The sequence below is a fragment of the Heterocephalus glaber genome, unplaced genomic scaffold, assembly GCF_053883595.1.
Source record: "Heterocephalus glaber isolate CG9 unplaced genomic scaffold, H.glaber_assembly_v1.0 deba00000331, whole genome shotgun sequence".
NCBI classification, from domain to species: Eukaryota; Metazoa; Chordata; class Mammalia; order Rodentia; family Bathyergidae; genus Heterocephalus; species Heterocephalus glaber.
Genome location: NW_028258142.1, coordinates 56,294,128 through 56,311,143, shown reverse-complemented (window position 1 = coordinate 56,311,143; position 17,016 = coordinate 56,294,128). Strand labels below are relative to the sequence as shown.

Below are 17,016 nucleotides of genomic sequence, written 5' to 3'. Positions count from 1 at the left end.
TGCCAGAATGCAAGCATGGCAGGGGAGATGAGGGGGGAAAAGACAGCGATGCCATGGGACCTGAGCAGGACACTGCGAAGGGCTCCTCCCACTGTGTGCAGACACTTCCGCTAGATGTGAACTGGCCCTCACGCAGACACCCTGGGCCAGGACATCTCACAGGAAACCAAGTCTCAACTGAGTACAACTGGGAAGAGAACCAAGTCGGTCATGATTACTTCCTCTTTACTTACGACACAAAATAAAGAGTGCTTTCTTAAAATAAAACAGAAAAATTGACTTAAAAAAGAAACCTCACTACTAATGGTTGACAAGAAGCTAAACTGACTTGTTCTATCAGCCTTGTGGCCAACCCACCTGGACAGAAACTGCAGAGGCAGCTGCAAGTTCTCTTTCAGTGTCTGGAGCTGCTGAACATCGCAACATAGGCTGACATTGTCAAAGAAGAATCCCGGACAGAGCTCCTGGAGGGAGAGTGCAGATGGGCAAGCAGCGCAGTTAAGGGTAAAGACTGCATCCTTGGTGAGATAAACAACCTCACTCATCTAATCCCTCTTAGATGCATGAGTGTAAGCCAAGGATTTCCAAAGTTCTTGCAGAATTCCCTCAGAAGGCTATCAAATGCAAAACAGATAAATGAGGGATTCATAAGTAGAGGTTCTAGAGACACTTCTAATATTTTTCTTGCTTGGAAGCTCTCTTTCTTCCCCTGACAATCATTTCACCTCTTCTTACAATTTTTGTTTAAGTTTACCCAGAGTGCCTTTTGTGATTTCCATTAGTCACTCCAGAAAAAGTCAAAACCTTTACTAATTCTCAGGACAAGAGCAAGTCAGTCTAGGTCTAACATCATGGCAACTTGATTACTGATAACTTAGGCTTCTAAAACTAGTCTTTGCACCCTGATTTTCCAAGTTCTTTTTTAATATCCTCCTTTATCAAGGATATTAGAACAAGGTAAAAATGATAACAGAAGGGAGAACCTTGGTAGTGGCCAAAACTTCCAGGGTCTCGGGGGTCTGTGGGGAAACCACAAAGACGATGGGGGGGGGGTGTCGTCACAGTTTCTTAGTGGCAGAGTCTATTCAAATCCTGAAATCTAAGAACCAAAGAAGCTACCTTCCAATATATTTTGCAGAAGTTCCAAAGAGTAACATTTGGTGTGCGAAGGACAGTAACCCGCTGTTGGGAAACTTTATGAGAGGTACAAGGTGAGCTCCTGAAAAATCAAGGCTCTGGAGTTATCTTCTTTGTATCACATGCTACAGGTTGGAGTCTGGGACAAGACTTAGCCTGTTTTTAGCCTTCCCTCCACCCCCATTCCACCATTTCATTTAAGGCTAATTCCAGAGGGTCTCGTGATGTGTGTTTTGCATTCCCAATGAAACGCACCTGCACTAAGTCATACCCGTCCTTTGGCAGTGGCTTCGGCGGTCCAGAATATTTGCAGTTGTACCTTTTATCTCCAGATGCAATTCCACACTCTCCATACCAAATGCAGGACTGTGAAAACACCTACAGAGAGCCCACACAAAACTAGGTGTAAGCCGGATCTCAATGGTAAAACAAGTTTCAACTGTAAAAAGCACTCAAGTACCATTACAGAGCCTTCCAGGGCTACCTACAAAATGAAGTAACAGCAATAGGCACTTGTTAAACATTTTGAAAATATTAATGAAAATAGAATAAAAGCCCAAAAATGGATTTGTCAGGTCAGTGAAATAGGCAATGAAAAGATTCAAGTAATGATTTCTACTTCCTGCTAGTTTATTTTAAAAGGAAGCTATAGTAGCTTTAGTTTCATGTAAGAATCACTAATGATCACAGTGCGAGGAAAGCAAAATGGTGAATTTAGTGCTTACTGAGGTACTATTTCTGCACATCTGTATAATGCTCTAAATAATGAAAGGATATTTCCACTTGTATTTAGATTAATTAATATCAGTACTTTATAAGTAACCTGAAAAACAAAACTACAAACATCAGGACATATTGTTCATTCTTGCTCCTCCCTCTTAAAATGTCCTTGAGATTTAAGTAGAAAGCAAGGAATCCATGTGCTAACTTTAAGGAAAATCACCTAAGCAAACTAAAAAAAAAAAAATTTTTTTAAATCTCTTAAGAAAAGATTTCTCAAGAGCCACTCATATTCCTCATGTGAGAGTCACAAGGATGTCAGAAAACTCGGAAGTAGGGAGGGTTCAGTGTGAATCAGCACCCTTCCCAGGCTGCTGCCCAAAGCAGCCCGAGGCTTTGCATAACAAGGCAGCCACAGAAGGCCCAGAGCCAGGGCCACCGGCTTGTAACTATCTGTCCCAAGTGAATCCCAAGATACCAGGAAGCAACCACAGCTCCCAAGATACCTGGGGGAAGAGCCATGGAAGCAATGGCACAAATTCTCTCAGGTGACCGTGGCACATGACCTACACATAACACAAAGAGCTAAGTCAGCCTGTGTTGGTCCCTAGGGTCAAGGCACAAATCCCACACCAGTCCCTGAAGCCCTAAATCATGAAATTAAAAACAAACAAACAACCAAGTTGGAGTGTGTGCACATCAGGGAATCCAAAAAGTCAATATAACTTGCCTCTGAATTCATCCTTTGGATATTATAAAATAAAAATTACAACTACCTTCTCTCTCTCCATTCATTAAAAGTCATATATTCTGCCACCTGCCTCACAAGCACAAGGTCCCGAGTTTGATCCCTGGTACCAAAAAAACAAAACAAAAGTCATATATTTAGGCCACAAGGAAGGGAAATCATCCAAATGAGGAAGTGATAAGCCTTCAACTAGGCCTAACAACGTTAAGGAAAGAAATGCAACTCTGGCTTTTCACCTAATTGAAGTTTGAAGAGGCAAAAGCTAACTGACAGGTCCCCCAAGTTAGACCCCGGCCCAGCAGACCCGCTCCCCACATCCACAGGAACAGAGATCACTAGAAGCCGGCAGCCGCCCTGCCCTGCTGCTCCCACCACCACCCTGTTTACCAGCCAGCCCCAGGCCCACCACTCAAGGGACTCAAAACTTTTCCAACCTCTTGACCAGTGCCCCCTCCCCTGCCTAAAATCCCCCATATCAACCATGAGCACCCTCCTCTCAGGGCCAACGGCCTTCTCACCGTGGCCCATCTGCACCCAGATGGCAATAAACTCATCGCATGTTGCTTAGACTTGGCCTGCCTCAGCAGTCTCAATCGTGCTTGGTCTGACCTTACACTGATCAAGCAGGCAGAGGAAACTCCTAATATTTGCATGTAGTTTAAATACAAGGGATACCTCCCTCCCTAGCCTTCAAAGGAGTCTCAACTGATTGGCAGCTGTTAAGTAGGCCTCACCACTGAGTAAAAAGGAAAAGTTCTTGGGCCAATTAAATTTAGTAGGATTTATCTGAGCAAGGTAAAACAAAACTGATACATGAATCTGGCAGATTCCAGCACCAGAGCAGGTTCCCAAAATTTCAATAATGTGATCAGACATTCATGTTCAGTTTTTATACAAAAACTGAAGGGAGGCACAGAAAACAATTTAGTTGGCCAAATGATTAGTTTAATTAGTTAATGGTTACAGGACCTCTTTGAACTGACCAATGCTCACACTGCAATTTGAATTCTAAATTGGTTTGGTCTGTTGGGCCCAGTCCAAATGCATGGCCTCACACAGATTTTAGCTGACAACAGAAACGCAGTCAGCAAACCCAGTTGTGGCCTGGCCATGGCTCATGGGATGCACATCTGGAGCCTAAATTTCCCTTCCTTCGCACTTGGTGCTACCAGAGCAAATCAAGATGACCCAGTGCTGTTTAGATTCCTTTCCTCAATGATCATCCTTTTCAACCCACATCATTTATTTGAAGACAAAGCACTGATTCTACCTAACTAGTGGGAGAGGGTGGGGAAGGGGAAGGCTTGGAGATGGTCAGGAGCCTGAAGATCAAAAGAGGGGATATAGATGTACAAATGTATTACATACATGCATACATTTAGTAAACTACAAGCACAACACTATCAAATGTAAAGAATTATTATTTTTCTCTTCCAACTGTTTGGGACCTCTGCCAAGAGGTTCTGAAGACCCGAAGAAAACACCTGAGGTTTCTCTGGGCCCGGAACATGGGCCTGGTCTGCTTCTTGGGAAGGGATCCCGCCTGCAGCAGCCCTAAGCCAGCAGTGCCCAAAGCTTCCCACAGGGACTCACACTGTGCCAGGCACTGTTTTAAATGCTCCTTATACATCGACCCAGTTACGCTAGACAATGGATTGGCCTGGGAGGTGGTATAAAGGGTATTCGTATACACATTTTACCAATGTGGAAACTGAAGAGCCAAGATGCTAAATTGCTTGTCTGAGATCATGCAAAAAGTGGTGAAGCCGGGATTCAAAGGACAGCACTCCTTCTCCAGAAACAGAGTCTCCATAAACTATAATCACCTGTGTGGAAGGGCCTCCCTCCCTCCTTCTAGGGCCTCACCTGCCTTACTCCCACCTGCGGGCAGGGGGGCAGGCACTAGATGGGGCGCTCACGAGAGGCTCCCTTGCCTTGTTCTCACGCCGGCATCCCCCACAGCCTCGGTGGGGCTGCCGCCACCTGATCTCTTTCTCGCCCCTTCTTCTTGGCCCCTCCACCTGGACCTGCTTGTAATACTGCTCCGATTTCACCCATGACCCCTGACTGGGCTTCCAGGAATCCTGGCTTCTCCCGCTGCACTGCCCACCAGACAGCCTCCGGGGCTCCAGGGGAAGCCACTCCTTCTGGCTGCCTCCTCTACTGCCGGGGGCCCTCTGCAACGGGGACTGACCCCCCAGGCACCTCCTACAGCCAACCCACCGCCCACCCTGGTCTTCCTCTTGTATCCACGTGGCAGCGTGTCCTATGCACAGCCACCACGTGGTTCCTCCTCAACAGTGGCTTAGAGGTTTTCAGATGCTTGGAACCTACAACCCACTCTTCCTGCTGCCTTGGGACAAGCTCCACATGCCTCTTCCTGGCTCTGTCCGTGGCCCCCACAGAGAGAGCCACACTTAACACTGGAGTCTACCCTGCCTCCCTTCTGTCCCACACTGGGTGGGACCTGCCTGCCTCTGCATTGCCCCAACACTTCCCACTTTACCCCGTGCTACCTGAGAAGGCCACCCAAAACCTCCCCTTCCGAGCTTCCTCATGGAAGAGCTTCCCCCACACAGTGGGCAGGCACTGGACAAGGGTGTCCCTAATTAGCATAATCCTTTGATCAGGTCTGAGCAGCAGGACCAGAAATGACAGACAAGGGAACCTGGGGTTACCCAGGTGAAGGGGCTCCTTGGAGGTTACATCTGAGACAGGCAGAGCCAGATCCTGGCAGCAGGGAAGGCAGCTTTCTTCCTCTGCCTGCCGGTCACCCCTGAACGGACCTAGGAACCTAGGGACCTGGGCAGATGAGGCTGGGCCATGCTCACCTGTGCAACCTGCAAAGTGCTTAGCTGGTATCTGCGCCACTGGATTCTGGTTTCAAAATCACCATGGGAGAGCGGGCAGTCAGCGCCTTATTCACAAACAAGATGAATATGCCACAAAATCCCTAAGGACTCACAGCGATGAAACTAGGCTCACACAGGACACACCCCCCACTGTGGCAGCCCTTTTCTTCTCTCTCTTTCTTTTGCTTTTGAGACTGGCATCACTAAATCGTCCAGCTTAGCCTGAAACTTGTGATCCTCCTGCCTCAGCCTCCCTAGTAGCTGAGATTACAGATGTGAGCCACCACACCTGGAATCCACTTCCTTTTCAAACAAAGCACCTAATCTTCAAACTTAAAGCTACCTTCACTATGACGCAAGGTACAAGACTCCTGATTGTATATTCAATAATATTCAGTTGGGGGAGGAAGTATTATGTCCAATACTGAAAACCCACCAACCTTTGAGGTTTACCATAGCTGACAGAATGTATCTAATAAAAACATGAACTCAGTTCAGGAGGTGGGCGGCAGTGATGGCCGCACACAATGTGATATACTCTGTGTTGCTAAACATGACATTAAATGGAAACTTTATGTGTGGTTTACAAAAAAAAGAAGGAAAGAAAGAAAGAAAATCTCTTGAGCTCAGATGTCCTTTGGCAGGTAGGAGGAAAGCCCCAGGGCAAGGCCCACAGAGTGCAGGTTAAACCAACAGAAGCCTGACACATCAGATCAAAGCAGGACGGGGCGCTATGTCACACCGAAGGCCTGTCTAATAACTGACTTGCCCTGTGAGAGCCCCACTGAAGTCAGGGGCCTCCCTCAGGCTGTTTTCTGCTGTTAAAACAGAACAGCTGACACAGGTCATTTACAAGGAACAGAAGTCTATTGGGCTCACAGAAGGCAATCCAAGATCGAGGGCTGTACTTTCCACGGTGAAAATCACAAGGCCAGCGAGTAAGCACTCCAGAGGGAAGAGAGCTGAGCTCCTGCTCTTACAGACACCCACTCTCTGATAGGTGACCCACTCCTGGGATAACGACTTTCTTCTTCTTTTTTTTTTTTGGTACTGGGGATCGAACTCAGGACCTTGCACTTTCGAGGCAGGCGGTGGAACCACTGAGCTAAATCCCCGGCCGAACAGCTTTCATTTAGTTGTGAAGGCAGGACCCTCAGGACCCAGTCACCTCTCCAAGGCTCCACCTCTGAACATTGCCCTGGGAGATGTATTCAAAAGGCTGCCAGGTCCAAGTCCAAAGAATGAGTTTTCACAGTTCAATCTCAAGGTCATAAACCAGTCTTACAGAGCTGGTCATAACCGGAAAAATTACCATATTTAAGCATTTAAAAATTTTGCCAATTCGTAAAATACTAAAAAATAAGTGGCTGCAGATTTTTAATTACAAATCAATACATATGCATTCCAAATACCCATACATCATAGGTGTATATGAAATATGTAACAGTGAGGTTCTCCTGTACCTCTCTACCCCCATCCTATTTCTCAGATTTAACCAGTACTACTTTAGGAGACCCAGCTCTTCTGGGCTTTCCTTTCTCCCCACAAATAAACATATAGAGATGCACTCACAAGTGCAGCGACTTTTACACTACTTTTTCACGAGGAAACCTCAACTTCCTACCATAGACTGGCTTTCGGCTCTCCGTGAACTGCTTTTCACTGTATTTATTCAGATCCTGAAGGCCAAATTCCAATCCACGTCTCCAGCCCCAGAAAAACAAATGGACTCATTGTTTCCTGCACAGGTTTCAGCCTCACCCGTCTGTCCTGGACTGCCCTCCTTAATTAGGCCTTCTTGGTTTTGTTTTGTTTTGTTTTGTGGTACCAGGGATCGAACTCAGGACTGTGCGCTTGCAAGGCAGGCAGGTGCTGTGCCACTGAGCCAAATCCCTGGCCCTAATTAGGCCTTCTTTAGGAGCCTCTCCCAAGACCTATTTCCTCATTACCCTGAACTCTGAGTCCTTGTCCAGCTCCAGGGTTACCTAAATTAGGGACGCTGTCCTTGAACAGAGGCCGCACTGGGCTGGGAGCCTGGGGCAACCAGGGCTGGGGGGCACCCACCAGCCCTCGGGTCAACCAGACCCAGGGAGTCCTGGGGCTCCGCATCTATTTCTGTCACAGTCCTCAAGTTCCCTGGGGATCCAGTAGGGCAGGAATGGATAAACTTCCCCATGCAGGGCTGTGGCACTTAAGGTTTCTGCGGCAGACATTCAGTGCTTCCTGTTGAAGCTCATACACAACCACAGATGAGTAAATGTATGTAGGTTCATTCCCATAAAACCTTTTTTCACAAAAACAGGCTCAGGCCAGGTCAGAGTATGCTGTCTCCTGATCCTCAGGTCAAGCAGAGTTTGTATCTATGAGAATCACAAGAGTATTTTCTTGCTTTTTTGTCTTGACTCCCTTGTAAGACTGTAAGACCCCAAGGGCAGGACCCAAATGTAATAAATTCCCTGTAACCCATGTTCATGGACTTACAAACCATCAAAACTCAAAATAAGTTGAAGGAATTTGACTCGATTATACAGAGGCTAGACAATGAGAAATGTTGGTCATTTTGGCCTTAAGCCAGAATTTAGTAGTTACAAGGCTCTCTACTTTTAAAGGCTAAGTCATATAGGCGTTTCACAATATGCTCCAGGGTTTAATTACTAGGTGTATGACTGGGCCAGAGAGCTACACCCACTGCTGAGACTGACATGCACACATGTCATCACACGGAGAAGCGCTGAACGACAGCAAGAGACTTCAGGAAGGCTGCTGAAGCATGAACTTGCACGGAAACACTGACTGAACATAATCTGCGTGCCAGGCACAAAGACTTCTCTCTCATTGCCTCATTTATTTCTCAGACTCTATGAAGTAGAATCGGGCTATTCTACAGGTAAGGAGACTAAGTCAGAGACGATATTCTATGACTCGTAAGTGATACGATTTTGAAAGCTGAGTCAGAGGCTTCCCACTTCTTCCCTCTCATCTTCCCACCTCTCCCGCCCCACAGCCACTGTACCAAACTCCAGTGCATTTGGGCACTGGTATATTCTCAGACTTGGATAACACACCAGAGACAGGATGTTCCAGCCACTATGACCCTATAAAAATGCGATTCTTTCTTCACAAACTTGTTTACCTGCAGCAGTGACAAGCATTCACTCCTAGGTACCTCCCTAGAGAGCTGTCAAGTATGACTCACTTCCTCAGGACTGACAGCCACACCACAACAGTCGGGGGTGCAGGCCTGGGTCCTCCCATTTCTGCTGGAATCTGAGACAGGCCCAGCTCAAGCTCCAGAATGGGAAGGTGGGAGGTGGTGAGGTAACTCCACTGCCCACTGCCTCTCCAAAGAGCAGGGACACAGGCCTGACCAGTCAGGACAGGGTGGGATGGGGCTGGAGGGAGTGGCATGGAGAATCCAGCTTGGAGATTACACTGGTTCCTGTTTCCTTGGAGTCAAGGAGGAAGACCAAACAAAGATCGCCGCGGCGGGAACTTTGGGGTGAGGGCTGGTCTGGTCTGACTTCTGATAGAAATCTCTGATGCTGTTTTACAGTCAACCTGGCATGGATGTACCCACATAATGAAGGATAATCTGTATATCTGCTAGACCCGGCTGTATATGGTGTTTAAGTCATACATTTCTATGGTTAGATGGGCTCAGGCAGTCCAACTCTTCATTTTACAGGTAACTACCCTTTCGCTTGCAGTTTAACTCTGCCAAAGTCATACTACTGTGGGACTGTGTGATTCAAAAGTTAATTACTCCCCTAGATTCTGTTGTAAATTTGATGGTTGGAGTGTGTTTGCCTCGGGACAATGGACAATCAGTAATAGGGCGAGGTTACTCAGCCATCTGTTTGCCCTAAATCCAAATGTCCCGGGGCCCAGTATCTATAGGACAATCTGTAAACACGGTGGTCAGTGGTCGTAACTGTCAGTCAGGATGTCTGCTGAACATCAGCATGTGACAATGAGCCACTAACCTTTGTTCTTTTTTTCTGTGAATCCACATGTTAACCCCCCCCCCCCTTAACCCCCTATAAAACAACCTCGGACTCTGAGCCAGGTGCCTCTCTGAGCTATTTTGCTTAGGGAGTGCCGTCTGGCCAGACTAATAAAGGTCTGTTTCCCAACATGGCCGGTGTGTTCCTTCCCGGGTGTGCTCCACTCCAGCTCCTTGGAGCGTTTGGTAAGGCCTTTGGTCTTACATTCTGGAGGCACCGCTGGGATCCCCGGGTGTGCTCCACTTCAGCTCCTCGGAGCGTTTGGTAAGGCCTTTGGTCTTACATTCTGGAGGCACCGCTGGGATCGCCGGGTGTGCTCCACTTCAGCTCCTCGGAGCGTTTGGTAAGGCCTTTGGTCTTACATTCTGGAGGCACCGCTGGGATCGCCGGGTGTGCTCCACTTCAGCTCCTCGGAGCGTTTGGTAAGGCCCTCGGTCTTACACTACTAGTTATTATTAGACATCTATGAGCCCCCCAATCACAAGCCTGAAAAATATCAAAAGTCATAGGACTAAAGCAAAACCATGAATGGGGGTGTAAGTATAAACTCTGCAGGGTTGGTTTTCCTATGCAGTGTTCACAGCGTGGCAGCAGGGGTGTAGTTCAGGCCAGCAGGCAGTTTCCATCCCCAATTTATTACCAATGATGTATACTGGAGAAGACACACTGGAGACAGGAACACCCCTGGAATTAGATGTCTTCGTGGCCAAATGGAACAGCTGCTGAACGCCCATTCAATTTAGCTTGTTAAACACAAGTAATCAGGTAGCAATCACAGCACGGAAATTGAAACAATAATTCAGGCTCACACTCTGTCACTTACTAGTCATGTGGTCTTTGGACAACTGTGAGCTTTAGTGTCCAAGTACTGTAAGATGGAAAAACACTCTCATACTTCTATTAAAAGAGATCTGTGAGGGCAAAGTAAGATCAGACGTGTGACAGCAGAGGAGTCTTATACAAAAATTAGGCAGCTACTTTTTTGTCTTTCGTTTTCTATAATAAAGAATAGATTCCTTGGGCTGGGGATTTAGCTCAGTGGTTTCGCTGCCTGCTGCGCAAGCACAAGGACCGGAGTTCGATCCCTGGTACCAAAAAAAAAAAAGAATAGATTCCTCCTAGCCTTATGGAGATAATTTACATGCTATAATAGTCACACTTTTCAAATGCACAGTTCAATGGCTTTTAATAGCAACTAGGTAACTTTCTCTTATTTTCATTTTTTACATTTAAAGTGGGGCACACATGGTGGTATAAACCTGTAATCCCAGGACTCAGGAGGCAGAAGCAGGAAGATCACTGTGAGTTCAAGGCCAGCCTGAACTATGTAGCAAGACCCTGTGTCAAAAGACCAAAAAAAAGGACTCCTTGTAACATTTTCCTTATTTAAGCACTGCTCACTGTACTGTAGTTTTTAAAATCTAGTCTTCCCCTCATTAACTATGAGCAGGCCAGAGACAGTAAGTAACTTTTACACAGCACTTGACAGCGCATGGCCTGCTTCATGAACGGTTGGTGCTCTTGACCTTTGCATCCTATATTGTGCCTAGAGCTCCTACTTCATGTTGAAGAAGTTAACTTGAGTTCCTCTTGTGACTTAAGGAAGGGACTAGAAGAAGAAAATGAACAAAGTTTTACAGCTTCTCTCAAATCCCCTAACAGCACATTTGCACCAGTCAGAGTTTTGGTTTGGTTTTGTTTCTGATTTTTTAAAAAAAGTTTTGTTGCCAAACCAAATGTTCAGGTTAAGACTAAGAGGCATGGGCCAGGCAAAGAAAAACCTGGCTGGCCATCATCACCCCTCACCAGAAACCAACTTCAAGTCCAGTTTTGATGGCCACCTGGTGCTACATCCCTCTCCACCCACTCTGCAGCCCAAAGATTTAGTTATTAAGAGTCTATGACAAGGGCCAGGGATTTAGCTCAGTGGTTCCACTGCCTGCCTCGAAAACACAAGGTCCCGAGTTCAATTCCTGGTACCAAAAAAAAAAAAAGTCTATGACAAAAGCCCTGGCCATATTTGAATGTCATACAATATAGTTTTTGTCCCTCAAGGAACCTGTAATCTGGTATTTTAATTCAAAAAATTCCTATCATTTGACAAGCACTCTAGAAGTAGGTGTAGTTGGTAACTGTTAAGGTTTATATCTAGATGTCCCCTCAAAGCCTCATGTGATCATAGGTGGGGTTTTGGGGAGGTGACTGGATCTTGGGGACGTGATACTCATCGTAGATTAGTCCACTGATGACTTTACAGCTAAATGTCACGTTGGGAGTGAAGCCTGGTGGCAGGAGGTGGTCACTGGGGCACACCCTGGAAGGGTCTAGCTCCCTCCTCCCTCCTTCCTTGATCCCTCTTTGCTTCTTGCCTACTATGCTGTGAACAACTCTCCTCTGTCCTGCTCCTCTGCCATGTGCTGCCCTGCCGTGGAGCCAGCCAGCTGTGGACTGAAACCTATACAAACTGTGAGCCAAAATAAACCTTCCCTCCTTTAACTTGTGTGTGGTGGGCATTTTGTCTCAGCAATAAGAAAGTAAGACATCAAGCAATTTTAAAGAGGAGGAAAAGCCACAGGATTAGCTGTCTTGCCCAGGGTCACTCTTGGGAAGAGTAGAGACCCATACTCCAGTTGGTTAGCTCAGTCTTTTGCCAGGCTGCAAATCCCCTTGCAGCAGTTTAAATAATGATCCAGAACTCCAGAGGAAGGATCCTGGTTGGGGAAAAGGACAATGCCTTCCAAGACAGGGAAAGTTTCCATAGCAAATAATCTGGCTGGAGGAAGGATACCCTTCACAGAGCTGTGGGTGGAAGGACAGAAAGGGTCACTGGAGATCAGATCAGAGATCAGATCAGATCAGGCTTCCCAGTAGGTACTATGTCATCCATTTCAGACAAGGGGAAGGGGTAAGGAAGGATTACCCAGGAAGAGAGATCACGCTATCTTCATGATCAGAGGGATTCTTTGTTCTGGGTAACATAACAAACATGGAGAAATACAAAGATCTATTTAGCAAGTCCTGTGCTCTCTGCCCACTTGCCAAAATAAAAAAATCTCCTTCCCCCTTTGATTATTTATGTTGTTGGTAAGATATCTAATCTAGTCCTTGTATCAGTCAAGGACTAGGAGAGACTGAGAAAGTTTATTCATATTTACTCTAATTTCAAGTGGCTGTTCCTTCCCTCTTAAAGCTAAAAGATTAACCCATTCCGGATCCCCTCTGGAAAAGCCACACAAGAGCTAATTCCCACTCAGATTTCACTAAGTTTCAAGTTCCCCAAGGAAAACCTTATAAAAGTTACAGCCAGGAGTGAAACATATCATTTCTGCATACATAATTTGGATATCATAATGTTTTAAAACCACGCAGTCTAGGAGTGTTACTGAATCTCTAAGTAGTAAAAATTAAGAAAAGCAAACAATCTCCCCAAAATGTATTTCAGACCTTACAAAGGACAGGTAGTTTGTGATTCTACGATAGAACTTGATCAGTGCTCACACTGAAGCCTGATGAGCCACTATCAGTGGTATGAATTCTAAAGGCACATAGCCCCTCTCCAATCTGGCTTCCGGGGTTCATCCCATCCATTCAGATGCCCTGAAGGCCTCTAGACAGGAGGGAGTTAATTTTAAAATAACAGTGGTGCTTCTAGTTAAGATCTGCTGAGCTCAAAAAGGATCCCAGGTATTTTGCAAGAGATTCACAGTCAACCTCTGACCTATTCCAAATGTGCTCAAAAAAGAAGCACTCACTGGCCAACAGCCTTGGGTACTACCTTGAAGTAAAAGGTCTCATCTTGCTCTGAAATGATCAGGAAACTGCATAAATTGCTGTACTTTCTCTAAGGGACATAATTTGAGTTTTAAACTACATTAGGGACATACGCTATACCACTTGCTAAACCCAATAATTTCTTAAGGTATTACTTTTATCTTCAGATGAATAGCCAGGCATGGTGACAGAAGCCTGTAATCTCAGTATTTGGGTGGCTGAGGCAGGCAGGACCGCTTCGAAGCCAGCCTGGGGGCTACACCTACATCATGAGTTCAAGGCCAGCCTGAGCTACACAGTGAGTCCTTGTCTCAAAAAACAAAAATAAATAAATAAATAAAAGAAACTGAAGCCGAGAGTAAAATACCCAAAGCCACTGAGCTGGTGAGTGGCCTGTGGCTGAGCCTATAGCCCCATCCCAAACTGCCTCTGCACACCTGTGTTGGGAGCAATGCTACATAATTCTAGGGAAAAATCCTTTGAGTAGGCCTAGTTCTCCTGCCTACAGCCCAGCTAGGACATTCCAGACATAATTGCATTTTGGCCTCTGGTCACAACTGAGACCTCAGTGATCCCCCCCCCTCCCGCCCCCCATGCTGCAATCTCCAGGACAAGACCACACCTGTGGGAGACGCCAGGGAGGGACCAAATCTTCATCTGCATAATTCCTGATTGTTCTTAGATTTCCACTGCCCCCCAGCATTTTGTTACACCTAGTTTATCCCAAGGTGAAGTTCTGAACTCTATATTTCACTTGTTACATTTGTTTCCCGATGTACTGAATAAAAGGTGCTGCAAGCTAGGGGTCTTTCATCTTTGCTGCCCAGAGCAGCACTGATCAGACCCAAAGCTCAGCTTCTTCTCAGTCTCATTTGTCTACCTTTCCTGTAATTCGCCGTGTGCTGCCATGGCTCACAGGAGACTAGGACTTACTGCAGAGGTTCTGGTAACATCCCCTTTGTTCCATACATTTGGCACCCAACGTGGATGTGAATCGGATCCACAAGTGAACTCGCCTGTGAGACAAACTCGGAGTAAAAGAGACAACACACGGATCTCCCAGGACGATTTCCGGACTCGGACAAGGGACACTGGTGGTAAGAGTGTCCAGCTGGGGGTAATTTTCTCTTTGCTAAGTTATAACTATGGGTCAGTCTCTGCAAACAGAGCAGCGTAACTCTGCCAAATTACTTAAGTCGCTGTTAAATCAAGCTATGTACCCAGTACCTAAGGATACTGTGATAGATTTGTTAAAAGACGTACAAATGTACATCCCATCTTTTCCCCATAAAGCGACAACTAACTTAATATCATGGGAACGTGTAGGTACCGTTCTCCGTGGGGCAGCATTGCAGCATCCGGGGGGATCACTGAGGTCTCAGCTGTGACCAGAGGCCAAAATGCAATTATGTCTGGAATGTCCTAGCTGGGCTGTAGGCAGAACTAGGCCTACTCAAATGATTTTTCCCTAGAATTATGTAGCATTGCTCCCAACACACCTGCACACAAGGAAAGAGTCCCAGATCGTCTTCCGAGCACTACAGAGAAAACACAGGTTTTTCTAGTCCACGGGACCCCCCCGCCCCGGCCACCTCATCATCACCGGAGCCATCACCTCATCAAGGGAGCCAGTGGCCGAAGGACAGAATTCCCAAAGGCTCCCTCTTTTATCGGATCTGGTTTCACTAGAAGCACTCACGTCCTTAGGCAGCCCCCAAACCTCACCCCCTACGGTTTTTTCTTTACCAACAGCAGTGAGGAGCCCAAGGCTACCAAACTCAGGAAAAGCTACCAAAGGACTCCGGACACAGTCCTGTCGCCGACAGTGACGAGGGAAATTCAGCTATCCCCATGTGGGCCTCAGTTTCCTGGGATATTAGCAATGAGGTGATAAGAAGCAACCCGCACTCTTGATCTTCTGAAGAGTTCATGTACATGTAGATTATTTTTAATAAAAATAATTAAGGTCCCTATCCCTTTCTGTCCACTGTCCTCCCCTCTGATGCCACATCCTGAATCGAGAAATTCGGTGACCATAGCTGAAACGAGCTCACGGCACCTCGGTCACACAGCTATCGTCCTCTTCGAGTCCCCAGCAAGGAGCGTGTGGCTGCAGACTGGAGCGGGAGAAGCGAGGCCCTCCAGGATGCACCGGCCGACCGACAACCCCCCCCCCCCCGGCCGGGCTCCGCCCCCGCCCCCGGCCCCACAGCGCACCCACCGCCGCCCGGCTCGCCTGGGAGCTCACCTGCGTGGGATAGAGCAGCAGCAGCAGAAGGCCGAGGGCCCGGCCGCGCGCGCCCATGCTGCCGCCGCGCGGGTCTTCGTACCGCCGCTGGGTCCGGCTTGCTCCGCACCGCGCCCGGGAAGCCGCTCGCCCAACACCGACCGCTTCAGGACGGGCGCCTGACCAGCGAGTGAGCCGGCGCGGGGGTGTGACAGGCTGCGCGCGCAGGTCAGGAAGGACGGAGGCGCCCAGGCCCCTCCCCTTCCGGGCGGGGTTTGCGGGGGGCGGGGTTTGCGGGGGGCGGGGCCGAGCCCAGCCAGTGCCTCCCACGCGCGCGACTTCTCGGGGTGCTCGAGTCTGCGGCCTTGGAGCGCGGCTGAGCCTCGGGATCCAGCCCGGCAGGATGTTTGTGGAGCCGTGCCAGCCGTCCCCGGCCTCGATGCTTTAACTCGTTTCCCTTCCTTTTTTTCTCGTGGGTGGGCGAGAAGGTTTTAGCAACGAGAACGCTTGGAGACCTTTTTCCCAGTGAAGACCTCATTGCTCGGCCGGGCGCAGGCCTGTAATCCCAGCACTCTGGGGTCTGAGGCCGGAGGACCCTGAACTCCAGCCCAGACCTGGTCTCAAAATAAATAGAACAACCCCGTTCCTAATGGAAGGCGTGGTGTTTACTTCGGCCTCAATAATGCTCAGCGGTTTTCCTTCCCAAACCCAGTCCCCCAAAAGGCACCCGAGCCTGGGCACTGCCCAGAGCTGGCGGCTGTGACGCGAAGTGGCGCGACCGCGTGTGGGCGCGGGGGCGGAGCGCGGAGGGGGGCGGGGGTCCCTGTTTACGGTCTAGAAGACCCTGCCGGGGAGAGCGCGAGAAGCGCGCCACCTGCCGGCCGAGCCGCGCCCAATCGCCGGCCCAGGGCGCCGAGAAGCGCGGAGTTTGACCTGAGTGCGTTTTCAGTTCTCGGTGAAGTCAGGTAATACAAAAATAAAAAAGCACCTTCGTTTTTGAACCACACACTTATTATATGTTTTTGTCTTGCACTTATTTTTATGTCTTTTTTTTTTTTTTGGTACCGGCGATCGACCTCGGGTCTTTGTGCTTGTGCAGCAGGCGGCGAAACCACTGAGCTAAATCCCCAGCCCTGATTTCTATGTCTTGCATTTCTGATAACTTTCCCTCAAATTTCAATTATCCAGTCCACTAAAATGCATCATTTTGAAGTTAAGAGGCAGGTATGGTGGCATATGCTTGTAATCTCAGCACTCAGGAAGCTGAGGCAGGAGGATTGCCGCGAGTTCAAGGCCAAGACCTTGTCAGAGCAAGACCTTGTCTCAAAAAAAAAAAAAAAAAAAAAAAGTGAAGAAAACGGAGGTAAGGATCTCTTTCTCAACAGTGGAAACCTATTTACAATGAAGAGGTTAAATTTCCATGAGTAGCAGTGACCAAACTCAGTCGTAGGACCAGGATGGCGGAGCAAGAGCTGCTGCTTCAGTTTCGGTCTGCCTCCTCCCCTGCTCAGCCCTGCGGTGCACCTGGCTGGCCCTACAGTGGAACTGCAGGGATTT

General features: G+C 47.8%; 1 protein-coding gene and 1 long non-coding RNA gene across 5 annotated transcripts in view; one reads left to right on the top strand and one right to left on the bottom strand.

Moving 5' to 3' along the window:
- Nucleotides 1–17,016, bottom strand: part of Npc1 (NPC intracellular cholesterol transporter 1) — a 57,410-nt gene that overhangs the window by 36,384 nt on the left and 4,010 nt on the right. The window contains exons 1-3 of one of the 4 annotated variants that reach the window (XM_004853153.4): nt 15,481–15,669; nt 1,393–1,515; nt 358–464 (exon numbers count right to left, since the gene is read on the bottom strand). In XM_004853153.4, the coding sequence (XP_004853210.1) occupies nt 358–464; nt 1,393–1,515; nt 15,481–15,537 (287 nt within the window). In that variant the 5' untranslated portion in view covers nt 15,538–15,669. Of the gene's footprint in view, nt 1–357; nt 465–1,392; nt 1,516–2,633; nt 2,813–3,123; nt 3,227–15,480; nt 15,670–17,016 lie in introns of those variants that run through there. The other 3 variants (XM_021265148.2, XM_021265149.2, XM_087193994.1) reach the window with 3 other exon arrangements.
- Nucleotides 13,916–15,487, top strand: LOC147830145 (uncharacterized). The gene is made up of 3 exons (XR_015444287.1): nt 13,916–14,329; nt 14,985–15,119; nt 15,199–15,487. It is a non-coding gene; the product is annotated as an uncharacterized LOC147830145 (long non-coding RNA).